The following is a 26,514-nucleotide window of genomic DNA, read 5'->3' as shown; positions in this document are numbered from 1 at the left end:
ATAGATGGATAGATAGATAGATAGATAGATGGACAGATATTTGGATAGAGAGATAGATAGATTGATTGATTGATTGATGGATAGAGAGATAGACAGATAGATGGACAGATATGTGGATAGAGGGATAGATGGATGGAGGGATAGATGGATGGAGGGATAGATAGACAGATAGACAGATAGGCCGATAGACAGATAGAAGCTTCACCTCCTCCCGTCTCCATGGAGATGTTAAATGACTCAGAGTGGACCTTTTCTGTCTCCATTGAGGCTCCTTGAAGTCACATGTCACGTCTGTGGAGAGGCGCGTCTGCTCACGGTAACGGCACATGTTTATCGTGTTTTTATCGTACACAAAGACAAAACAAAATCGTAAACGTCTCTGGAGAAACACATGACTCCATCATTAAGCCCTGGAGCTTTAAGGAGGTTAAGTGTTTTCTAGATTTTTTAACTTGACTTCATTTAAAACACATTTAATTTCAGAGCTGTAAACGAGTCTGTGTTATAATATTATGAAATCCTCTTAAATAACCTGCCTCTTTAACGCTGCATAAAAACACCGTTGTTCACTTCTCGCTGAACCATGGCAACCAGGGAAACCCACACAGTGTTTGAAGTGGAGGCTAATTTTACTCCTACGTGGACCATGTTTACCGTTTATTTCGAGGTTTTCACTGAATAAACGAACGACTGAAGCTCCGGGGGTTTAGCAGAGGCTGAAGTTTGTGTGAATGTGCAGAGGCCCACGGAGGTGACGCTCCGGAGGTCAGTGCGCACGGGACGATCGGACGGGACGATCGGACGGGACGATCGGACGGGACGATCGGACGGGACGATCGGACGGGACCACAGCGCCGCCTCGTCTGCAGGGTGTAAAGTGAAAGTACAGAGACAGAGGGGGAAGTTACTCAAGTAAAAGTATCACCTGAAACAGAAGACTTAAGTAAAAGTATTTAAGTGCCCGTTTAAAAATGTGATATAAGAGAAAAAACAAAAGTATTTCACACATTTTGTTCATCTATTAAAGTGTAAATACAGAGATATTGATTAAAAATGAAAGATATTTTGTTCAACAGAAACAATATGAATCAGTTTCTTATTTTTTCTCATGAATTTTGTGGGTTGTTTTATTTTTGTTTTGTGCAAAGTTTAAGTTTGAACTCGAAAACCTAAGCTTGAACATGGTAAAAATAACCCCTTAAATCATAAGAAAATGACTTTTACTTTTCAGTCCTGTTCAAAAATGTAGTGGAGTAGAAAGTACAGATACTGCTCTCAAATGTACTCAAGTAAAAGTAAAAGTACACACTGTGAAAAGTACTTAATTAAAGTACAGATACCTAAATATTTTACTTAAGCACAGTCCTTTACTACTTCTACTTCATTACCTTCCTCTCCTGCTGTATGTGACCGGTCCAGCCTGTAATTCAGTTCAAATTTCTGTCCATACAAAACTGTGTCAGCGCCCCCTGCTGGTGCACTGAGGACTGAAGCAATGTGCTGATGGAAACATGGTGGCAACGAGCAGTCGTTTTAATCCTCTGGAGAGTCAGGGCCTAAATATGTGTAAAAAGCTATTGGTAATACATCATATTAAAAAATAAATAAATAAATAAATAAAAATAAAAGATACATGAAAATAAATTAATATAAAAATAATACATAAATAAATATAAAAATAATAAATAAATAAGTACATATAAAAAATAATAAATAAATAAATACATATAAAAAATAATAAATAAATAAATAATCATTATCTCTTTTTTTTTTTCTTTTTTTTTACATTTTTACAAGCAAAAATGCATGTTTGTGAATTGTTGATCATGTGTCAATGCGTCAGTGCAATGAAATAAAAATAAAATTGAATAAAATAAAAATAGACCTCCTTGATTTCAGAGTGAGTTTGAGTTTTGGCAGAGCAGCTCTGATTTGATCCGTACAGTTTATCAGACTGGACCGTGGACTGGAGCCAGTGCAGAGGTAAAACTGAGTCAGTGGCACCGAGGGCAGAGAAGGTCACGAACGACAGAAAAACAACAGCACAAACACAAACGAGACGAAAGAAACTCACTGTGGAAAGACTTTAAAGAGCGACACGGTGAAAACACGGGCTGTGTGTTTCCTCGAAGGCGCCGTCACAATTGAACGTTGCATAATCACATTTGCATTTTACTTCAGCTCAACAGAATCATTAGCAAAAGAAAAAAAAAATCTGTTATTTTTATAAATAAATATTAGTGACACTGTAGAAGCTTCGATTTGTCCATTTTAAATGCAGCCAGTGGGTCAAAGAGTCTGTGCTCACAGATCAGAGCAGAGGAAGGGCATCTGATTTACGCAAGAAATATAAGCTCAGAAAATATTTGTCTTTGTACAGTACAGTAAGTACAGTACTACAAAAGTACTACAAAAGTACTACAAAAGTACTACAAAAGTACTACGAAAGGAACTGATGTTACTCGATTAAACTCACACTATAATTAAAACCTCTACTCTGAACCAGGGCTAAACCAGGACTAAACCAGGACTAAACCAGGACTAAACCAGGACTAAACCAGGACTACACCAGGACTAAACCAGGACCAAACCAGGACTAAACTGGGACTAAACCAGGACTAAACCAGGACTAAACCAGAACTAAACCAGAGCTAAACTAGGACTTGGAGCTGTGTTCTATATTTGGAATTCTGACCATGAGTATCATAGCAACCAAAGAGCCAATCAGGAGTGAGGTTGTTGAAGGTAACGCCCCTTCCCCCCAAGTTCCCGTTCCCGTTTATCAGGGAGCGGGCGCTTAGCAACACTGTCAATCAAACCTGTTGCTAACGCTAACAGGAGCGACCTCGGGGACAGAAGGACCTGATTTGTTCTAAACACTAAACACAAGTAAATCTTCTTTTACCATCATGTCTGACCAAAGCTGTCGTTGTTGCCGCCCCCTAGAGCCCGCAGACGCCGCTGGTCGACACCCACGACGAGGGTCCTCTGTTTGACGCGCTGGGAGCAGAAGATTCGGTGCAGGCGTTTCTGTCGGAGATCAGTGAAGAGGACGTGGAGGTGCTGAGGCAGAGGGAGGAGGCGCTGCTGCAGATAGAGGTTTGTACACAGCACGACGACACGGCGGACGCACTCTGGACAGGTCAGAGGTCACCAGAAAAATGGATCTGGTGAAGGCTTTTTGCTGAAACGTAATCTCAAAATGAAATAAGTTTTGGATCGCTGCAATCTGAGCTTTTATTTTATTTTTTACTTGTAGCTGTGGCGGCCATGTTGGGACTGTAGTGTGACGTCACCACAGCGTTCAGCCCCGAACATTTTTATTTTATTTGTAATATCAGAACAGCAGTGGTCTCAGGCGACTTTACAGAACGTGACTGAAAAAAAAAACTTTGACATTTAAGCAGTAAACAAAGAGAAGTCACAGCGAGGTGCAGCTCACTGTGACGACGAGACTGAAGAAAAAACATCAAATTGGAAAAACTAAACTCGAACAAAACCAATAAAATAAACCCACTGTCACTGGAATCCTCTAGAATCTGGATCAGAAAACACTGCAGACACTTTTGTATTTGTCTTTCTATTAAAAAAATGCACATATTCTGCTGTGCTCATGTTTTTGGGTTTTAAAAGTTGAGTCATGGTGTTTCTTTCTCTCAGTTTCTGCCCAAATGTTTCTATTATTGACTTAATAAAGCGTCCCCTCTGCTGTACAGTCACAACATGTCCGCCTCTGGAGCTGCAGTTTGTCGCTCCAGTGTCTGAGACTTTACCTCTTCATGAGAACAATGGAGCCGCCCCACGCTCACGGCTCACGGCTCACGGCTCACGGCTCACGGCTCACGGCTCTCTGGACAATTTCACTACACAAAAGTCTGCTCTCCTATTTCCATCTCTTCTGCCCTTTCTCTTTTTCTCATTCTTTCTTTGTCTCTCCCTTGCTTTCCCCTCACTTCTCTCCATCTCTCTCCCCCTCTTTCTCTCCCTTTCTCTTCCTTCTCTCCCTTCTCTCCTCCTCCCACTCTCCTCCTCCCTACCTCTTTATTTTTCCTGTCTCCCCCTCCCTCTTTCTCTTCACCTTCTCTCCTCCTCCCTCTCTCTTCCTCTCTCCATCTTGCTTCGTCCTCCTCTCTCCCTTCCCCTGTTCGCTTCCTCTCTCCCTCCTGTTCCTCTCTCCATCTCTCTTCCTCGCTCTCTTCAGCTCTGCTCTCCCTCCCTCCCCCCTCTCCTCCCCCTCTTCTCCTTCTCTCTCCTCCTCTCCTCTCCCCCTCTTCTCTCCCTCTCTCTGCTGTGAGCCCTCTTCTCCTCCCTCTCTCCTCCTCTCCTCTCTCCCTCTTCTCTCTCTCCTCATCTCCTCTCCCCCTCTTCTCTCCCTCTCTCTGCTGTGAGCCCTCTCCTCCCTCTCTCCTCCTCTCCTCTCCCCCTCTTCTCTCCCTCTCTCTGCTGTGAGCCCTCTCCTCCCTCTCTCTCCTCCCTCTCTCTCCTCCTCTCCTCTCCCCCTCTTCTCTCCCTCTCTCTGCTGTGAGCCCTCTCCTCCCTCTCTCTGCTGTGAGCCCTCTCCTCCCTCTCTCCTCCTCTCCCCCTCTCCTCTCCCTCTCTCTGCTCTGAGCCAATGAGCAGCTCCATTGAAGCGTTCCAGATTAGCACATGTTCTTAAAGACTTTACAGATGCATTATTCACACTTTTGGAACCTGGATCATGACGTTGGTATTTCCCATTTTCAACTGAAAATCTTCAAAAAGCTTAAAGGTGTTTGAGAAAACTGTAGGTCCCTGTCAGACCCAGAGACCCTGTCAGAAGAATATGTTTGTGTTTACTGATGTTGCACTTTATGAGGGGGGTATGAGAGGGTGTGAGGGGGTATGAGGGGGATATGAGGGAGTATGAGGGAGTATGAGGGGGTATGAGGGAGTATGAGGGGGATATAAGGGAGTATGAGGGGGTATGAGGGGGATATGAGGGAGTATGAGGGGGTATGAGGGAGTATGAGGGAGTATGAGGGGGATATGAGGGAGTATGAGGGGGTATGAGGGGGATATGAGGGGGATATGAGGGGGTATGAGGGAGTATGAGGGGGTATGAGGGAGTATGAGGGAGTATGAGGGGGTATGAGGGAGTATGAGGGGGATATAAGGGAGTATGAGGGGGTATGAGGGGGATATGAGGGAGTATGAGGGGGTATGAGGGAGTATGAGGGAGTATGAGGGGGATATGAGGGAGTATGAGGGGGTATGAGGGGGATATGAGGGAGTATGAGGGGGTATGAGGGGGTATGAGGGGGATATGAGGGGGTATGAGGGGGTATGAGGGGGTATGAGGGGGTATGAGGGGGTATGAGGGGGTATGAGGGGGTATGAGGGGGTATGAGGGGGTATGAGGGGGTATGAGGGGGTATGAGGGGGTATGAGGGAGTATGAGGGAGTATGAGGGGGATATGAGGGAGTATGAGGGGGTATGAGGGGGTATGAGGGAGTATGAGGGGGATATGAGGGAGTATGAGGGAGTATGAGGGGATTTTTTCAGTGTCGTACTAAAGGAGTGGCCACTAATCCAACTCACGTCAGGTCTTAGCAGCAACACCCTGTCCATTTATTTTAGTCGACCATTGGAAAACACAGATGTGCTCCTTGGTACCACTTTATGACATCACAAGGTTCACCAGAGCATATATCACATAGCTAACCTGCTAGCCGCTGTGTTACAAACAGGAAGTGATCATGAGCGCACTTCCTGCTCCTTTGACTTTGGCTCCAATTCACTTTCTGTGTAAAAACTGTCTCCTCTCTCTGTCTCTGCTGCTTCAGACTCATTCTGGTCTTAAATGTTCGTATTAACCCTCTACATGATCCTGGGGTTTTTATTTCACTATTGTGTCTGTAAATCAAGATATGAACATTAATAACAGACAGTCTATGGTGACGACCAGAGAAGGAGACATAATAATTCAAAGTGAAATGTCTGTTTAGCGAGATTTGCTCAAGAAATGCAAAAAAATCAAGCCAAAAAAACAAGTTCTTGCCATATTTCTGTCTCCATAGTCACCAGAGACACTCACTTACCACATTAACCCCGTCCCGCCCCAGCGCCCCCCCTCACCTCCACATCCCTCCAGTCCCTGATTGGTTATTCCTGTTTCTCTTGTGGAGCCAACAAAATCCAACTAGTAACCTTGTGATTATGAGCGTGTTTACACATATCCTCCGCGGGCCACATGCTCCTAAGCTCCGGCTCCTCAGCTCGCATTTGAAATGAGACGGAGAGAGTGAGTCGAGCGAATGGAGAAACAACACACCGGCTTCTGGAAAGTAATATTCATTTAAAAGACTTTGCACTTAAAAAAACAAAACTAAAAAAAACAAACAAACAAAAAAACATTTCGATTCATAAGAGCATTTGTTTTACTTTGTGTCAGTTTGGCTTTAAGCTTTGGGGATTTCATTTTCTTGCAGAATCCATTTTGTTTTCCTCCATTGATTATATTGTAAATCAGGGACACAGTCAAACCGCTTCATGCTCTGGATCACGTTAGCATGCTAGTTGTTTTGCTGCTTTACTGTGACATAATCTTCGTTCTCGCATCTGAAAGTTTGAGATGCTCAGAATCATCGATCAAAGGGAATGAAGTAAAAATAGTAAAGTACTGCAAGAAATAGTTCAAAAATAAATAAAAATAGTTAAGAGTTTGACAGTAAACATAAAGTCCTGAGTGACCCGTGGCAGAACCTTTTTCATCTGATCAAGTTCAGTCTCACACTCTCCGTCCTCTGCACATGAACATGCAGAGTAAACCTCCAGAACTCGTCCGGGCTCCAGTTCCCGCCCCCAGACTCGTATTAGCATGTCTCCAGAGCGCCCCCGTTCTGCTGCTGCGGGGTATTGACTGCTGCCCAATTACTAACGAGCTTATAGACGTGTTTGTTCCTTCACCTGGGCAACGCTGGAGCTGCATCTTAAAATGTTTGTGCTCTTAACTTTTCAAGCCGCTCACTCCTGGAGATATTACACGATCGATATTTCAGATACTTTTTGTATGATTTACGCAATCTCACATCGAGTTGGCGCTTTTGTGTTTTGTGGAACCGGGCGATACCAAAGTGCTGGGAGGAAATTACAAGTTGTCGTGAGATGTTTTGAAAGAAATAATAGATTTTGTTTGATTTGATTTTTATTAGGGGACTAGCATGCAGGTGTTATTATGATTTTATTTTCACAAAGTGTTTTCAGTTTGAGATGTTTATGGAACCAAAAGACAGAAGGGGAACTGGAGCTTGTGCATTGATTGTTATGGGATCAATAACGCCACGGCTCTGGGCGGCCGCGCTGCTAAATGTAAAATATGAAATGGCATAGGCTCGTTTGTGCAGCCTGGTCTGGTTGTGTAATAAATGTCAAGACTAAGGCCACAGGATGGAGTCTGAAGTTTATTACTAAGCTCTGGATCATGATGTGACTGGAAGAGTAAAGTCGGTCATCAGATCAGGACTGTCTCCAGATACAAACACGTGTCATATCGTAAAGATTATTACAGTAAACAGCAAAAAAAACCTAAAAAAAACTCAAATCTGTAATAGGACTGAAGTTTTAGAGTGAAGAATTTTAAAGTTTGGCTGTTCGTCCAAGTCTCTTCTTCAGTTCTGGTCAGATTCCTGCTGGACACTGCCTTATATCTGTCTGAAGGGGGCGCTAACGACACTGAAACTGTAAACAGCTTTTGTTTCTAGTTTAGTCTATTGAGTCTTTTGAGCTACATTAAGTGTGCACTGTGCCTGAGACAGACTTAGCATCGTCATTTAGCCTAAACGAACCTACTGGCTAGCTCTTTTGTTTTCTTTATTTCCTCTGTTTGCTTTCTGGCTGTTAGCATACTGGCTAGCCCTTTTTTATTATTATTATAATTTAAAAATATATATATTTTCCTTGTTTTGATTTAAGGAAAACAATAGTGATAATCAAACCTGAACGACTGAGAGATTAAACATTGTTCTAATCCGATTTTAAACATATCAATAGTAAATCCACAGCTCCTGGATTTTCACGTTGTGTTAAATAATAAGAATAATATAGAATAATTTAAATCCAGAGCGAGGCTGTTGAAGGTAACGCCTCTTCCCGCTCACACCGCTGGTTTATCAGGGAGCAGGAGCTTAGCAACGCTGTCAATCAAACCTGTCGCTAACGCTAACAGGAGCGACCTCGGGGAAAGAAGGACCTGATTTGTCTGTTATTAATGTTCAGATCTTGATTTACAGACACAATAGTGAAATAAAAACCCCAGGATCATGTAGAGGGTTAATACGAACATTTAAGACCAGAATGAGTCTGAAGAGACAGAGGACAGATAAAAAAAAAAAAAACAACAACAAACACTCAAATTAACTTAAAAAAATAAAAAGATAAAACTCAAATTAACTAAAAAAAACAAAAACACAACAAAACTCAAAATAACAAAAAAGAAAATAAACTCAAAAACAACAACCTCAAAATAACAATAATAATAATAAAACTAACTTAAAAAATGAAAAAAGCTAAAAAAAAAAACAACTTAAAAAATAAACTCAAAATAACAACAATAATAATAATAATAATAATAATAATAATAATAATAATAATAATAATAAAACTAACTTAAAAAATGAAAAAAAAGCTAAAAAAAAACAAAAAAAAAAAACTTAAAAAATAAACTCAAAAAAAAAAAAAAAAAAAAAGAAGAACCCCAGGATCATGTCGAGGGTTAATATGAACATTTAAGACCAAAATGAGTCTGACAGACGCAGGTACAGAGGGCGGCGCTAGCACGTTAGCGTTGTCCATTTATATAAACGGTGCTGGTGGGTTGTGTTGATTCTCTAGTCTCTGTCACGCTGAATAAAACCTCCGGCTCTAAAACATTTTACACCCGATGCCTTTGCGTTTGGCACTTTGTCAGCCTCAGGAACTCTCCCCCGTGTTCCAGCGTAGACTCTTCTCTTCTACTATTTCCCCAATTTATCAAACGCAGCACTTACGCCAAAAACTCTGCTGATAAAACTTTTCCAGACATATTGTCCAGGACACCTCGGCCGCCTCGGGTCCGCGCGGCAGGTACCGGCGCCACATCGGCAGCTTTTAACGCGACAGCCCTTTCACGTTACCGCACTTTCTGGCTTGAAGACTAATGATAATGCTTTAGAGGAGCACTTTGCCATGTAATGAAGATGTATCTGGCCTGTGCGAGCTGTCTGAAGTACATCAACGTTCAAATCAGCTAATCCCGCGCCGCTGCCGACTCGCCGAAAAGAAGGAGGGAGGAAAGAGGAGAGAGCATCAATCTACAGCGGCGGCACAATGAGGGAGCCCGAGCGTCTGACAGCTTGTTTGAGAGCGGTGGAAGAAATGGGCCGCTGAAACGAGCGCCGTCGAGGAGGACATGTTTGGTTTGTACTTTAGTCGTCACCGCGCGGATGAATGTAACCACTTCAGATGGCAGGTGTCGGAAGTGTGCGCCGCGATCACGCAAGTCGGCGACAGGTAGTGTTTGTGATGCCCCGGACTTGTGTGTATTTACGGGTTTGACGACGCTCGGTCAAAGTGGCGTTTTAGCTGCAAACCTTTCGTCAGGCCGTTTCGACATGTAAATACGAATTAATATGTCTTCACACGACGCGCGCTGGCTCGTTGTGGCGTGAGAACGGCGAGATGGCGGCTCATTTTCGCGGCGTTCGGGGCCATGTGACGATATAAAGCGAAATGAAAACGTTTACGATCCAAATTAAACGTACAAAATTCCAAAATACATTCATTACACGTGAAAATATTGTCTTATCGATTTGTGTTCTTGTTTTTACGCTAACAGTAAATCATTCATCTGTCTCCAACGTGCGACTTAAAGGAAGTGAAGCTACCAAAATAAAACACATGGGAGCGACGAGCACTTTCGGTTTTTCCAAAATAAAATGACAAAAAGATTAAATTCATATATAAATTCAAACGAAACATAAAACACAAACAGGAAATAGTAATAAGTGCATTTTTTACTCCGTTTCATATAAATTCTACTTGGAGATGTTTTTGGTTTGCCTGAAATGTTTCTCAGTACGGCATTAAACTTGTCTACGTAAAGACAAACATGTGATCCGGCCAAGTTACTGGTCTGTTCTGTGGAGAGGTGCTGCACTCATAGTATATAGAGAGAGACTTTATTAATTATTATTTCAGTTTTATCTGTTGAAACATACGACGCGTCTTAGGGCAGTTTGAGGAGAGGAACATCCCTCTGGACAAAAGTGTCCACTGTGTCCATCCAGGTGGACGGTCAGTCTCTCCGACGCCTCGCTCTCTTTGTGGCGGTTGGTGATGAAATAGTTAAATCCTTTGAACTATTGTTTCTCTGCCACATTTGGCGTAAAAAGCCTTAGCTAGCGCCTTTGCACCGTCTCCATGGAAACAGGAAAAACAAACACAATCCGACAGTCCTTTATTTGTGTCGTTTGAACTGCACAATTTTAAACAACAAAAACACAAACTGAATAAAAGAGATGAACTTTAATGCCGCACTGTGTAACATTCCAGGCAAAGCAGTTACATGTTTTATACGAACTTATTTTTTTTTATTGTTTTTTTTGTGTTTTTTGTTTGTTTTGTTTGTTTTGTATATTAAACATGGCGCCCATGAAAAGAGACACTGTACAAATAAAGACAAATAAATCAAATCTCTATAGAAACAAAGGCGACAAATCCTTCAGTAAAAAGTGACGTAGTTCAGCTTTAAGTCTCTTTATTAAATTACATCCTGCCATTTTGACATTTTTACACCTCAGTGACACTTGTTCTGTAGAAGTAACAACATTATTTCATATATTTTAGGATTATTTATTAAAAACAAAACCACTGCTGTGTCTTAATCGTTTCAAATGTCCATAAATCAAAGGAAAAACAAACTGGTGTAGAGGTGCGTCCTTGTTCTGGACGTTGAGTTTTTGCGCCGTGTCTTGTGCCGTGTCTTGCGGCGGCGTACAGGAGCGTGACAGATATTCCTCGTGGTGTGTTTGATTGTGCTTTGAGCAGTGGACGGACTGACAGTTTATTTGAGCGGCGCCGGTGAAACGGTCAGTGAAATGATGGACGTCCAGACTCTTGGGCAGCTCTGTCCTCGGTGTCGCAGACTCACCTCCTCTGCAGCGACGTCTCCGGTTTAACTATCATTTTATTTTATTCTGACCTTTTTTTTCAAAGCGTCTCTTCAGTGTAGTTTTGTGGAGTCCGGCTCGTCTCCATGGAGATGTTTTTTCTCTGCAGTGTGGCTTTAATATTCGTGTATGTTGCTGAAATAACACCTCTCCACAGATCTGACCTGTCACTCGCTTGTCTTCGTGGAAATATATATTTTAATGCCGTACTGTCAAACATTCGGAATAAGCAGTGACATCTCCATGGACTGGACTCTCCGCTGTAAAAGTTCCATAGTGCAGCTTTAAATACTCACCGTGCAGGTTTTAGTTTGTGTCCTCGGTCCAAGTCTGAACGTCTGAGGTTGGATTTAGTTTATGAGCTGAATTTATCCCCAAACTGAAAGTCTTGAGAAACAGAGAGAAAGAGAGAAAGAGAGAGAGAAAGACAGAGAGAGAAAGACAGAGAGAGACACTGAGAGACAGAGAGAAAAAGACAGAGAGAGAAAGAGAGAGAGAAAGACAGAGAGAAAGACAGAGAGAGAAAGACAGAGAGAGACACTGAGAGATAGAGACACTGAGAGACAGAGAGAAAAAGACAGAGAGAGAAAGAGAGAGAGAAAGACAGAGAGAGAAAGACAGAGAGAGAAAGAGAGACAGAGAGACAGAGAGAGAAAGACAGAGAGAGACAGAGAGAGAGAAAGACAGAGAGAGAAAGACAGAGAGAGACAGAGTAAGAGAGACAGAGAGAGAAAGACAGAGAGAGACACTGAGAGACAGAGAGAAAGAGAGACAGAGAGAGACAGAGAGAGAGAAAGACAGAGAGAGAAAGACAGAAAGACAGAGAGAGACACTGAGAGACAGAGAGAAAAAGACAGAGAGAGAAAGAGAGAGAGAAAGACAGAGAGAGAAAGACAGAAAGACAGAGAGAGACACTGAGAGACAGAGAGAAAAAGACAGAGAGAGAAAGAGAGAGAGAAAGACAGAGAGAGAAAGACAGAGAGAGAAAGAGAGACAGAGAGAGAAAGACAGAGAGAGAGAAAGACAGAGAGAGAAAGACAGAGAGAGAAAGACAGAGAGAGAAAAACAGAGAGAGAAAGACAGAGACAGAGAGAAAGAGAGACAGAGAGAGAGAAAGACAGAGAGAAAGACAGAGAGAGACGGAGTAAGAGAGACAGAGAGAGAAAGACAGAGAGAGACACTGAGAGACAGAGAGTAAGAGAGACAGAGAGAGAAAGACAGAGAGAGACACTGAGAGACAGAGTAAGAGAGACAGAGAGAGAAAGACAGAGAGAGACACTGAGGGACAGAGAGAAAGACAGAGAGAGACACTGAGAGACAAAGAGAGCAAGACAGAGATAGTCAGAGAGAGAATTGGAGAGACAGAAATAGAGAGAGACAGTGAGTGAGAGAGAGAGGGACAGAGAGAGAAACTGTGAGAGCGGGAGAAAGAGACAAAAAGACAAAGAGAGACACTAAGAGAGAGGGAGAGGCAGAAAGACAGAGAGCAAGAGAGAGGCAGAAAGACAGACAGAGAGAGACAGCAACAAAGGGAAAGAGAGACAGAGAAACAGAGAGACAGCGAGAGAGGGAGAAAGAGAGACAAAGAGAGAGTGAGACAGGAAGACAGAGAGAGAAACAGAAAGATAACAAGAGAGGGAGAGATAGTGAGAGAGAGGAAGAGAGACAGTCTGGTATTAGAAGGTCTGAGAAGGTTGGATTTAGTTTCTGAGGAGACTTTTTCCTCACACTGTAAGTCTCCTGAGAAACAGAGAGAGAAACAAAGAGAGAAATGGAGACAGAGAGACAGAGAGAGACAGAGAGACAGAGAGAGCCTGGTGTAGTTTCTGAGGTGACTTTTTCTCTCTCTGGCTGTAACTCTTGAGCTCAGAGGAGTTGCGTGTTCAATGCCGTCTCTGGTCTAATCTCTTCTCTCCTTGGACCACTTCAGTTGTGTTTGTTTTGGGCTGGGATTAAATAGTAAATGGCTTTACTCTGAGCTTAGTGCAAAGCTTTATACAAATAATATATATCCAGTTTGAATGGATTCTGTCGGGGATGTGCTCGTCTGAACCTCACGTTTTACCACGAGGCTCCACCGCCGCAGCTCAGGGTCCGGAAGTGAAATTCCCAGTCATTTTTCCCATAGACTTTTGAAAAATAATCAAATATTAAGAGTCCAAAGGCATCGTGGAGGCTAACCAGCTACGTGCTAATGGCTACGTGCTAATGGCTACGTGCTAATGGCTACGTGCTAATGGCTACGTGCTAACTAACATCCATAACGAGATTGTTTTAAGTCCAAAAAGGATGTTCAACCTCCTGAGACCCGAGCTCCTGCAAGACTTTATTTGCAAAAACTACATTTTTTTCACATACATTTTGTGTAAAAAACAAAATGAGAAACAAATGTGCCAGGAGCAGGAAGACATGTGCCTTTAAATAAAAAAAATAAAAAATAAAAAAAAATTAATTAAAATACAATAAAATAAATTAAGAAAAATTATAAATACAAAATAAAATTAAAATATTAAATAAAAAATAATAATAAAAAAAATAAAATAATTAAAATACAATAAAAATTATAAATTAAAAAAGAAATTAAAAAATAACATAAAAATAAATAAATATAAAAAATAAATAAATATTCTAAACTCTTATTCAAAATTGAACATGTTCTTGTTGCTGTTCTTCTAAAAATGTGCACTGTGGCCTAAACAACCCAAAATGTGTTGTCCACAGATGAGGACACCAGGTCTCAGGAGGTTAAAATGTAAGATTCTACGAAATAGTTTAGTAACTGCAATTTATACCGTTTTGGAAACAGAATTTAATTAAATAATAGTTCTCGTGCTCATTAATTGTCATGTGTCTGTGTGTTTTTTGTAAAGTCTATGAGGAAAAATGTATTGATTAAGTTCAAAATGGCGGGGTGAGCGGTCACCGTTGAGCTCGATTTGATGACGTCATAATTTCAGACGGTGGACATGGGCCTGTGCAAATGTTTTTGAAAGAAATTACCAAAAAAAAAAAAAAATCCTTTCAAAGTCCTTTCACCTGACATGAATCACACTTTTGGTGTTGCAAATGGAACCACTTTCTGAGGTTCTAGTGGAAAAAAAATACTACTTTGAGTTTTGTTTATACTCACAGAGGAGACGCTGGACTTTGTGTCAGTTTTTGTTTTTGTTGTGCCATCTCTGTGATTGTGGATATGTCCAAGAATCACTTATTATTATTTACCTTAATTTAATTCTGACCTGTCTCCAGCTCAATGTTAAACTATTATGGAAACTGTGTTCATGTATTAAAGTGTTTTCTGTTGACCTTTCACCTATAAATTCAAAGTGTTGTGGCGACTGGGGGACCAAAGATTCAGACTCGGTCAAAATGTTTGAGCAAAGTTTATTTACAGACGCGGAAATGTAAATGAAGGTTGACAGAGGAGATAGTTGAGAGCGGGGTCGTGTGCAGTCTTCCTCGAGCAGGTCGCGGGGTCAGAGGCTGGGGTCGAGGTGAGCTGGGTCGGAGGCGGAGGTGCAGAGTGGAAACACGGGAAGACGATTAGACGATCAGGCAGCCGCTCTAACAATCCTCAGCCCCTTTTTACTCCAGAGGTTGAGGCCTGATTCCTGATTGGCTGCAGGTGTGTAGTGGGTGGAGCCAGAATCTCCGCCCAGCTCCAGGCTCAGACACAGAAGGGAGGAGGGAAAACAGCACAGAAACACACAAAAAATCCAAATCCTGACAAAAAGAAACTTTAAAATTAGATTAGTGTGTTTTCTGGACTATAAGTGTCACTTTTGTTCATAGTTTGTCGTTGGTGCGACTTATACTCAGATGTGACTTATATGTGAAATGATTCAAATCTATAACATTACAGTGATTTAAAAGTCAAAGAAACACTGAACAAAAATGAGCCTAAAACAAAATGTTATTCTGCTGAGTTTGATGATTTGGAGTGAGATCCAGAGTAAACTTGTTGTTTTTTTCTGCTTTATTTATCTGATTAACTGTTAATATCTTACGTTAACAAACCAGACACGTGTTCAGTTCTGTCTGTGCTTCATGGAGCTGAATAAATATAAATGTGTTACGTTAGCGTTAGCATTAGCATTAGCGTGATGTACTGATATTCAGCCTGTTGTTCCACATTTTATTATTATTATTAGAACTTGACTTTAAAGATAAAATGTCTGTTCTTGGTCTTGGATTATGTAAAATACATTTCCCCCAAAAATGCGACTTATATATGTTTTTTTCTTGATTATTCTGCATTTTTGGCCGGTGCGACTTATACTCCAGAGCGACGTATAGTCTGGAAAATAGGGCATATTGAATTTTCCAAGTTTACAAGACACTTACAGGTATTATCCCATTATTCAAACGTTCATTGGTCAAACTCTGTGGTCTCTCGCTGACGGTGAAGATGTGGCTGCCACGAGTTTCAGCGTCCTGTCTATAGGCGACGTTTTGAGGACTTTTGACCACTGAAAAGATCGAAAGATGGCGCTTCTGCTGTCAAACCTCGCCACTGTCCAGACGGTGATTGCAGTTTCCTTCTAGATCAACACAGAGACAAGAAAAAGCTCACATTTATCCACTAGATTCACCAAACCCTCTGCTCTAACCACAACTGCCATTTCACCAGACTCAAAACCAGGCATTTGTGATTTGATTATTTTTGTACACCTTGCCTTGTATCTTTTGGCACTTTGTTCGGTCAAATAGTAGACGCCTGATTATTAATATCGTCGGGTCGTCTCTGCTGTTTCCCCTTTAGGTCGTCACCTCCGGCGGAAACTCATTTAATCAAAACATGAACTGGAAAAACGGCAAAAAGGTGAACAGAGGTTTGAATCAGGCACCATTTTGAACTTTGGCGTCACGATTTTCACGGCTAAAATAATTGCGATTAACGATTATTTCATGATAATAATTAAAGCTGCTGACAGTTTAAAAATGTTTGATATGAATAATTATAATTGTAAAGTTATGAACAGGTTCCATGTTTAAACGATGATTAATACACGTTATAAATGATGACCACGAGACATTGGCGTTTGTGTCTTTTACATCATAATCCCTAATGAGTTTTTATTTATTTATTTACATTTTTTTTACTGTTCACGATGAACCGGATCGTCTGTGTTATTAATAGAGATTGAATTGATTAAGTAAAGACCATCAGGAGAAGTGTTTTTTCTGCACATTCTGATGATGTAATGGCGAATATTTTTGTTAGCAATTCTCGGGATTATGTAAACTGTCCCAAAAACGATTTTATTGTTTATTGCCCTGTCTCTAGTTTGAAAGCAACAGTTTTACAGTGTTATACCGGAGAAACTAAACAGACACTCCATAAAAGAATGAACCAACACGAGAGAGAGCAGCTCAGGACCACAGTCTGCTGTTCATCTGCATCTCAAAGACACAAAAAACACAAAAGAAGAAGAGAGAGAGCAGCTCAGGACACAGTCTGCTGTTCATCTCCATCTCAAAGACATAAAAAACACAAAAGAAGAAGAGAGAGAGGGTCAGATCTGAGCCACAGAAAAGAAATGGTTTGAGAGGAGAAATAAAAAACATATTTTTGTTAGGAAAGAGAATCCTTAGACATCATCTATCTCCTATTTATATCTCCATCCTCAGACCCACAGCAAAACAAAGAAAACCAAGAAAACAAAAGGGCTAGCTAGGATGCTAATAGGTGTGAAATCACTCATTAGGGGTTTGAATGACTTGTAGGACTCAGGCACAGTGGCATAATAGACCTAGCCAACAAACAGGTGCGTTAGCTTCAGTGTCGTTAGCGCCTCCTTCAGACCGATATGAGGCAGTGTCCAGAATAATCTGACCAGACCTGAAGAGGAGACTCGGACGAGCAGTGAAACGTCTTCACTCCTGCATCGATTTGTCCAGTTGACACATTTCATTTTTCTTTTGCTGTAGATCAGACGTCGATGATTTTACACGTGTCAGAGATTATACAAGTTTAACTCAGCTCAGCACTTCAGACTTAACACAGAGGAAAATACATTCTCCATTAAAACACACACCTGGTTTGAAAGTCTTAAAAGCTTCAGAGGAAAAAAGCCAAATGACCTTAAACATAAACTACGCTTTCAAAACCCTTTTAGACGTGTATTGTTATTTTTGAGCACTTCAGAGAAAAGGCGTTTCGATTTGACTCGTGCCTTATAACAAGCGCAGGAGAAATGTTTTTCAAAAGAATCATTTCGGACAAGTTTGTGTTGTCCCTGTAGGGAAATTTGATCTTGGAAAGGAAGAATTAGCTGGAATTTTGTGTTATCCTAATATTAAAAAGTAATGGAGCACCACTTTACCGGGGTGAAGTCTTCTAACACAAAACATTTGTTCAAACGTAGGGTTTTTATGTCATCCATGCATGTTTGAGTAATCTCGTGATCTCTCCGCGCACAACTCTACGTAACCCATTTTTTCATAAATACACATGAGCACGATACAAAACATTACACTACAACTTCACAAACCAGATGTGATGTGCAGTAGATTCTAATAATAAAACTAATACCTGAGGAAGGTGTTCGGCGCGATATTGTGGTTCAAATTTCGCGGTTTCGCTGTTTTGCAGATTTTTTTTGTTGCAATTTTGTATGCATTTTTACAGCGTATAAATGTGCATTGTGTCGTGCGTCCTGATTGGCTGTTGGACTGTAGACCATTGTGTCGTGCGTCCTGATTGGCTGTTGGACTGTAGACCATTGTGTCGTGCGTCCTGATTGGCTGTTGGACTGTAGACCATTGTGTCGTGCGTCCTGATTGGCTGTTGGACTGTAGACCATTGTGTCGTGCGTCCTGATTGGCTGTTGGACTGTAGACCATTGTGTCGTGCGTCCTGATTGGCTGTTGGACTGTAGACCATTGTCCATCAGTCTCCTCCGTGCCGTGTCTCCTGTCCAGTACAGAATGTGTTCAGACAAATTTACATAAACGTTGGATCTCAGTGTGACTCTGAAGTGCTGTACGTTTGCAATTTGTTTTCTCCCCGACAAAACCCACAATGTCGATGAAACGTTCTGCACCGACAAAGACGCCTACGAAGGTTTGAACTTTGAGAGAGTTTAAACGAGAGAGAAATGTGAGAAAATGTTAACACCTGTGTGAGAAAAGTGTATAAAGTGTGTGGTGAGGGGAAAGAAAAAAAGAAAGAGGAAAAAAGAAAGAAAAAGAAAGAAAAAAAGAAAGAAAGGAAAAAAGAAAGAAAAAGAAAGAAAGAAAGAAAAAGGAAGAAGGAAGAAGAAGAAGGAAGACGAAGGAAGAGTGTGTGAGAAAAGTGTATAAAGTGTGTGGTGAGGGGAAAGACAAGAAAGAAAGAAAGAAAGAGAAAGAAAAAAGAATAAGAAAGAAAGAGAAAAAAGAAAATGAAAAAAGAGAAAAAGAAAGAAAATTAAAGAAAGAAATAGAAAGAAAGAAAAAAGAAAGAAAAAGAAAGAGAAAAAAGAAAGAAAAAAAGAGAAAAAAGAAAAAGAAAGAAAGAAAAAGAAAAAAGAAAGAGAAAAAGAAAGAAAAAACAAAAAGAAAGAAAGAAAAAGAAAGAGAAAGAAAGAGAAAAAAAAGAAAGACAGAAAAAAGAAAGACAGAAAAAGAAAGAAAGAAAGAAAAAAGAAAGACAGAAAAAGAAAGAATAAGAAAGAAAGAGAAAAAAGAAAAACAAAATGAAAGAAAGAGAAAAAGACAGAAAGAAAAAGAAAGAAAGAAAAAGAAGAAAGAAAGAAAGAAAGAGAAAAAGGAAGAAGAAGGAAGAGTGTGTGAGAAAAGTGTATAAAGTGTGTGGTGAGGGGTTTTACAGACAAAAACAGAGAGAATAATGTAAAAAATAAAGATGATACTTCGTGGATTTCATTTATCGTGGGTTATTTTTAGAACATGACCCCCGAGATAAACCAGGGAAAACTGTACATCCATTTATTGTTCAGTATATGACATGGAACAATATTTTTTGGGTCAATATTTCACTTTTTCTTTGCACTACTTGGAAATTGCTGGTTCCTTTTGGCCATATAATAAGATTTAAGTTGTGAAAGGTTTTCTCATTACAGATGCAAACTAACGACTAAAGTGTTTCATTCTGCTGTTTATTTATTGCAGCTCGTGATTGTTTTTTTGTTTTTGTGGTTTAAATCTGGTCTTGGGTCGTTGTTTCAGTGCCGTAAATCAGTTTTAACATTATTGTTTATCGTTTATATTTACTTCAGCGATATATCAGACTTCAGAATGTGTTATCGGAGTGTGGGAGTCTTCAAAAACCTCTTCAGCCGAGTGCGTCTCCCGTTTCCTCCTCACGAGTGGAACGCACACTGATTGTGTTGTGATATGGCTCTGACGGGGGCGTGACTTAGCCAGGAGAGGGGGGACGCATGTTCTAAATAAACAGCCCTAATGATTAATGTGCTTTTAATAGATCAGCAGACCAATAACACCCTTGAACACTGCACCGTTTGTCTTGTGTTTTTTCTATTTCTGATTGAAAACAGCTCCACTCCGACAATAAGCACTTTCACTATCGGAACAATCCAAGTCTTTATCGTCTTTATTGACCCAACAATCAAAACCGTATTGATTTTCTTCCGTTCTACAGGAGTCTAAGTCGAGGTTGCCAGATTGTGTGTTTCTTCAGAATAGCTGTAAAAAGCTGAGTTGGGAGACTAAACAAAACATGCCAATTTCCAGTAATATTTTTTTTTTCCCTCGACAGATGCACTCAGACTAGGCATTTTCTGTTTAAGTTTGTAATCACGGCGTACACAACCCACAGTGGAAGGCGCTAATAGCCGCAGCAGGTAGCTAGCTGGCTAATGTACAGTGGAATTGCTGAAGGCGCAATCATGCTAACGAGCTTTGACGAATTTAATTGTAGCAGAGCAAATTACTGGTGTAGAAAGAAGATCATTTTGAGAACTCACTTCAAGCTTTGCATTCAAGAACTTTACTGCCGTGTTTCTGCTCTGAAAAAGATGGAGAGGTCGGGATTTTAATTACTTTTTAATCAAATAGTAATAAAGTGAATAAGTGATTACGCCGGTCTCACCGAGGTTTAAAGGGCCTTTTCTCATTTGTTTCTTTGAACGAGGCTTTCGTCGTTTTGGTTTGATTCAGCCTCGGTAAATACCTTTGACAAGAACTGATGGAACTCATTTATGGTCCATTTTTTAATATCATGTGGAAAATATCATTTATTTTACTGCACTCCAGACGAAAGATCGAGCGATGTGGGTTTTTTAATGGCCGATGCCGATACCGATTGTTTAGAATCCAGAGAAACTGACGGCCTATGAACTCTGTCAATATTTTTACACTGATATAAAAAGAAATGGGATTATTTTCCGCCGAATGATGCAATTTAAATCCTCTACAAACTGACGCACCGCCTTTTTTTTAACCATAAACCTTTAAAAAACATGTGTTGTGCATGTTACGTTACAAACACAACTCCTGTGGATCATTATCTTATCATTTGGACATTTTAAGTCACAATATTCATCTAAAACGACTTAATAAAAGAAAAAAGTCCGCAGAGTTCCACGTTAGAAAGTTGAGGTGCCCGATGGAGCTGACGTCGCCGTGAACGTCATGGCAAAAAAGAGTCGACGCCCCCGATGGACAGCTGCACATCACGCTAAAAAATAAAACTGAAGAAGGAACAGTGGGCGTGTCCTAGTGGGCGTGTCCTAGTGACAGTGAAAATGGAGGTTGATTGTCAAAATGACGTCCTGAAAATATGTTTTTAAAGACACGTCTGAGCCTCTAAACCCTGGGACCCGATACGCCGATATATGTCCGATATTTGGACTTATTAGCGTATCTGATATCGACCTTAAATCTCCAGCATAGACCGATATTTTGTTTTGGTCGATGCGTTGCCTAGAAACTAAACGCGAAGCTTTACGTTAACACTTTAACACGAGAGATCGCTGCGTAAAACGTGACCACACAGCTCTCTTATTGTTGTGTGGTAAAAAAAACAGGCTTGGAGGGAGTTTGTAGTAAATTTATACTGCGTAATTTGGGGAAAATAAGTATTCTAAACAATCAGCCATGAAAAAACCCATATCACTCGATGTCTAGTGGCTACGGTTGTACAAATATCGACGAGGCCACAGCCGCCGTTTCAGTTCACAGCACTTACACGGGTATTATGATCGTCCTTTCGCTCGTCTTTGTGGTGTGAAAAGTACTTGAACGACTTCTACCTGCGATACCTTGAGCCGTATCTCCCGTCCGTCCTTCAGCCCGTCCATCCTCAGGTGTGGGGTCGCTGGACGCCTGCCACATAGAAACATCATTTTACATTTATAAACCGTTTATTCCGAGAGGGCAAAGGATGGAGATGTCGGAGGAATGTCACCGCTCTTTTTGTCTGAAGAGTAAATCTGCTTAGCACTTGGCTGTGACGCGGCTGACGCTGTGTCCTGCCGTCCGATGTCTTTGGGCGCACGCAGGGACATGAATGTGCGCGGAATTTGATATCGGCTTAAAGGACGCTCACAAAAGACAGTGCGAGCGGCAGAGGGCATTCAGAGCGCCGACAATGGAAGGTAATCAGCCACTTTTACTCAAGGAACAGAAGCCGGCTGAAGGTTGTTTGAGAGCAGGAGGTTTTCTGGGTCATCGTTTATAAGGAAGTTGTTGGATAAAGTTCCACTCTGACGCACTGTAATCGGGTTCATGAGCAAGACACTTCACTCACGCTGCTCATTTCTCTTATTACCTGGTTTGTTGTGACATATTTTTGACTTAACAAGCAAACAAATGATGAGTTTAAAGGTTCTGTATTATGCAAATGGACTCTTGTGAAGGAAGAGACTGCAGAACAGGTAGAGAGGTGAAAAAAGTTTATCTGATCAGATGAATGAAGTTACAGACAGCAGCACATGTATTATATTTCAAGGGAGTTTTTCCAGTACTTATAGTCGAGAAAGGTTCTGTCTATAGAAGGCTGCTCCTATAAGGACAACCTCATTTTACATACTGTACATACAAGGTCATAAATGTATTTGTTTTGTTTTGTTTTGTTTTGTTTTGTTTTGTTTTATTTTATTTTATTTTATTTTATTTTATTTTATTTTATTTTATTTTATTTTATTTATTTTATTTATTTTATTTATTTTATTATTTTATTTTATTTTATTTTTGTATTTATTTTTTTATTTATACATACAGGAGGACCCAATGAAAGCACTTAGGCTCTCTTTTTCATAGGCGCCCTCTTTAAAATACAACACAAACTGAAAAAAAAACAACAAAAAAAACCAAATAAGAAATAAATAAGAAAAATCAAAAACAAATTAGTCCATATAAACATCCAAAACAAGAGCAGGTGTGTATAAAAGTATATTATCAGATTATTAAATTGCGAATGTGTCACCAACATTCAGTCCAGTTTTGCTTTTTCTTGGAGAGTTTTCCACCACCTAAACGACTCTTTCCTGACTCTGTGGCGGCTCGTCCCTTGAATGTTCTGGTATCAGTGATTAACAAACAGGTGAGGGATTCTGGCAGGTTTTTGAAGTCGTCTCTTATAGATAAACTTCACACAGAGCTGTTTTCTTCTAACAAATAGCGATGGAAAACCCACTTTTTCATAGAGAAACAGGGATGAGTTTCAAATCCATCACCTGAAATAAAACGAAGAGCAGAGTGAAAGAGAAGGTCCAACGGTTTCAAAGCAGAGGCTGAAGTCTGGACACCACATAAATGTTCAGACCGTTACCTGTTTACAGTAGAAAACGTCACTAAAAGACACTGCAGCCGCTGAAAAGACGGATCATAAAACGTCTGTTCGACCTGAAGATGAAGAGCTGTGTCATGTGACCGAAGAGGCAGGTCCAGTGTAAACATTTTAAAACACGTCTGTGTCACATTTTTACTGAGAAACAAGTTCAACTCAGTGTTTGTAACGTGCAGTTTTCAACACAAGGTTTGAGAGTAAAACAAATAAAACTAAACTCAGACGTTATAATGTGATAATTCTGCTCCCGCCTTTAAAACATCAAATCAAATCAGTCAAAAAGGATTTATTTATCTCCAAGGACGAATTCTGGAGTTGTGTTTTGTTTCATTCACACATGTTTGAGTCACACTTTATTATTAGTCTGTTATATTTCCAAAGTTCAAAACGCTCTGTTCCACCTTGTGATGTCATCGAGTGGTAGTTTTCACATTAACTCCTCCTCCTTTTACCTTTAGTTCAGTCGAGATAAACGGCAACTCCAGGACTGAAACGATCCAAATGATTCTATAAATGAAGGTGTGTGGAGTTTAAAAACACAGTGGAGCACTTCCTGTTTCGCCACATGATGACATCACAAGGTGGAACAGAGTGTTTTCAGTTTGAGAGAAGAACTCAGCTTAAATCTGCAGAAACGAAACACAACTCCCGGTCTGTTTGTGACAAGGAAACGACATCAGAACAGAGAAAACAGCGTGACATGGACATTTTTACCTCGCGGTTTCCATGGCAACAGCAAAGTTTTACTCAAGTTTGCGTAACATTTCAAAACAGCAACGTGTCCATTGAGAAAAGAAAGTTTCAAGCTGCTTAAAAGTCAACTGCACACAAAGTTAATTATGGAGTATCAGACACATTTCACAGTTTTCGCCAGTGAACCAGAGGGTAACCGGTTCAATTCCCATCCAAACTCAAACTATCTGTGTTCCCGGGTGAGGCTCATCAAACCCATCGGCCACTACGGTCACATCAGGAAGGGCATCTGGCATTAAAACTCGCCAAACACGCCATAACCACCGGGATATTAAAGCCTGTTTATGAGCTTCAGCTTCCTGTTTACAGCCGCCATTTTGAGGACTTTTCACTATTCAGACGATGTGATATTTAGTTTTGAATTTACTCCTCGGAGCCCAAACACATTCAAATAAAAAAAGGGAAAACGTCTCGTCTGTAAACAGCCTTTGGACGTCTTTTGTTCCTCACATCTCTGCCGCGAAGAATGAAATGAATGTAAAACTCAAACAAAGTCGCTGAAATAAATGTTCAGTTGTGTCTTTTATGATAAGACCCAACAAAGGTACGACTTATTTCATTTTGGATGAAGTCAGAGCTTTGATGCAGAAAGTGAAATTATAATTAGTTCTCCATATTCCCCACAGTAAACACGACTGAAGAAACTTATTATTTTTATTATTATTTCCAAATGTATTTAACAAATGCAATACTTATTTGTCAGTATTGTATTTTTCCAAGGGAGAAAATTAAATGAAAACACGTCCAATCCTCTGGTTCAATCACAGTCTGTTTATATAAGTGCACATTGCTAACCTGCTAGCGCCGCGTTCCAAACAGGAAGTGGTCATGTGCATCACTTCCTGCTCCATCGACTCTGGCTCCAATTCACTTTACACTGAAAAAACTGCTGTCAAACTCCTCATTTTTGTCTTAAATGTTCATATTAACCCTCTGCATGATCCTGGGGTTTATTTGTTTTAGTTATTTTGTGTTGAGTTTATTTATTTATTTTTATTTTTTTACCTGCTTCACTGAAACAAACAAATCTGACTGGCCGGGGGAGTTTGATTCTGCACCGAGAAGAAACGGAGACGAGACTCATGTCCCTCAGTAAAAGAAATACAGAGACACAATGTAGACCTGGATTAGACCTGGAATAGACCTGGTTTAGTCCTGATATAGACCTGGTTTAGTCCTGATTTAGACCTGGTTTAGACCTGGTTTAGACCTGGTTTAGACCTGGTTTAGACCTGGTTCAGACCTAGTTCAGACCTGGTTTAGACCTGGTTTAGTCCTGATATAGACCTGGTTTAGTCCTGATATAGACCTGGTTTAGTCCTGGATTAGACCTGGTTTAGTCCTGATATAGACCTGGTTTAGTCCTGATATAGACCTGGTTCAGACCTGGTTTAGTCCTGGATTAGACCTGGTTTAGTCCTGATACAGACCTGGTTTATTCCTGGATTAGACCTGGTTTAGTCCTGATATAGACCTGATTTAGTCCTGGATTAGACCTGGTTTGGTTCTGGATTAGACCTGGTTTAGTCCTGATATAGACCTGGTTTAGTCCTGATATAGACCTGGTTTAGTCCTGATATAGACCTGATTTAGTCCTGGATTAGACCTGGTTTGGTTCTGGATTAGACCTGGTTTAGTCCTGATATAGACCTGGTTTAGTCCTGATATAGACCTGGATTAGTCCTGATATATACCTGGTTTAGTCCTGGATTAGACCTGGTTTAGTCCTGATATAGACCTGGTTTAGTCCTGATATAGACCTGGTTTAGTTCTGGAATAGTCCTGGATTAGACCTGGTTTAGTCCTGATATAGACCTGATTTAGTCCTGGATTAGACCTGGTTTGGTTCTGGATTAGACCTGATTTAGTCCTGATATAGACCTGGTTTAGTCCTGATATAGACCTGGTTTAGTCCTGGATTAGACCTGGAATAGTCCTGGATTAGACCTGGTTTAGTCCTGATATAGACCTGGTTTAGTCCTGATACAGACCTGATTTAGTCCTGATATAGACCTGGTTTAGTCCTGGAATAGACCTGGTTTAGTCCCAGATTAGATCTAAATCGTCAATGGACCAAAGCTCTACCAGCTGAGCCACAGTCGCCTGAGATCCGTCCATCGTCAGAAGATCCTCAGGTCAAATCTAAAGTTTAAATCTGCACATTCAGGTGTTTGTTCTCGTTGCGTGTGCTGTTCACGTTCTGTTCACGTGTGTCTAATCCGAGTAAAAGTGGCGAGATGCAGGAGTGAAGTGCGTGGAAACTGTTTGTCAGGCGGCACATGCTTCAGCGAAAGTCATTACCTGCGAATTAAGAGGTTAATTAAGTTTATGTTCTTCAATTAAAGAACGTGAAGTCATATTTGATGTTCATATCTCAGTCAATAAAAGCTGCAGTGAGTTTGCAGACCCCTAAAATGTCACGACTGTGTTTTAAAGCGTGTACTACTGCTTTGTAAAGTAAAGTAAAGTAAAGTAAAGTACCGCCTGCTCGTCGCCATGGAGACCCGCCTGGAATGTTCCGCAGTATGGGATTAAACTGTTTTCATGAAGAGAAGTTGTAGGAGGAACGTCGCCAGGACAAGTCCCAGCTCAGAAAAACCCGTCGCACAGTTTGTGTTATCACTTAAATGCAAAAAAAATGCTTAATGCCGTATTGCGGAACATTCTGTAAAGCTAAATATAAACAGTTATCGTTTGACTTTTGACTAAATGAAGCACAAAGTTTGGAAAGTGACTGGGTCTGTGTTAGAATAGACTTTTTTTTGTTTTTTGTTTTTATTTTGTTTGTTTTTCTGTGAGTTTCCGGGCGGATTACCAAGTTATTTTACCCATGATCCTCCTGG

The 26,514-nt window shown here is 40.6% G+C and overlaps 1 protein-coding gene across 1 annotated transcript in view; it reads left to right on the top strand.

The window, feature by feature from the left end:
- Positions 1-26,514, top strand: part of tsnare1 (T-SNARE Domain Containing 1) — a 266,917-nt gene that overhangs the window by 147,604 nt on the left and 92,799 nt on the right. The window contains exon 7 of the mRNA XM_055227705.1: positions 2,947-3,099. Within this exon, the coding sequence (XP_055083680.1) occupies positions 2,947-3,099 (153 nt within the window). The remainder of the gene's footprint in view (positions 1-2,946; positions 3,100-26,514) is intronic.

This window comes from Periophthalmus magnuspinnatus, chromosome 16 (genome assembly GCF_009829125.3).
Source record: "Periophthalmus magnuspinnatus isolate fPerMag1 chromosome 16, fPerMag1.2.pri, whole genome shotgun sequence".
In the NCBI taxonomy this organism is placed as follows: Eukaryota; Metazoa; Chordata; class Actinopteri; order Gobiiformes; family Gobiidae; genus Periophthalmus; species Periophthalmus magnuspinnatus.
The sequence above is the reverse complement of the archived record's forward strand: the minus strand, read 5'-3'. Positions and strand labels throughout refer to the sequence as shown.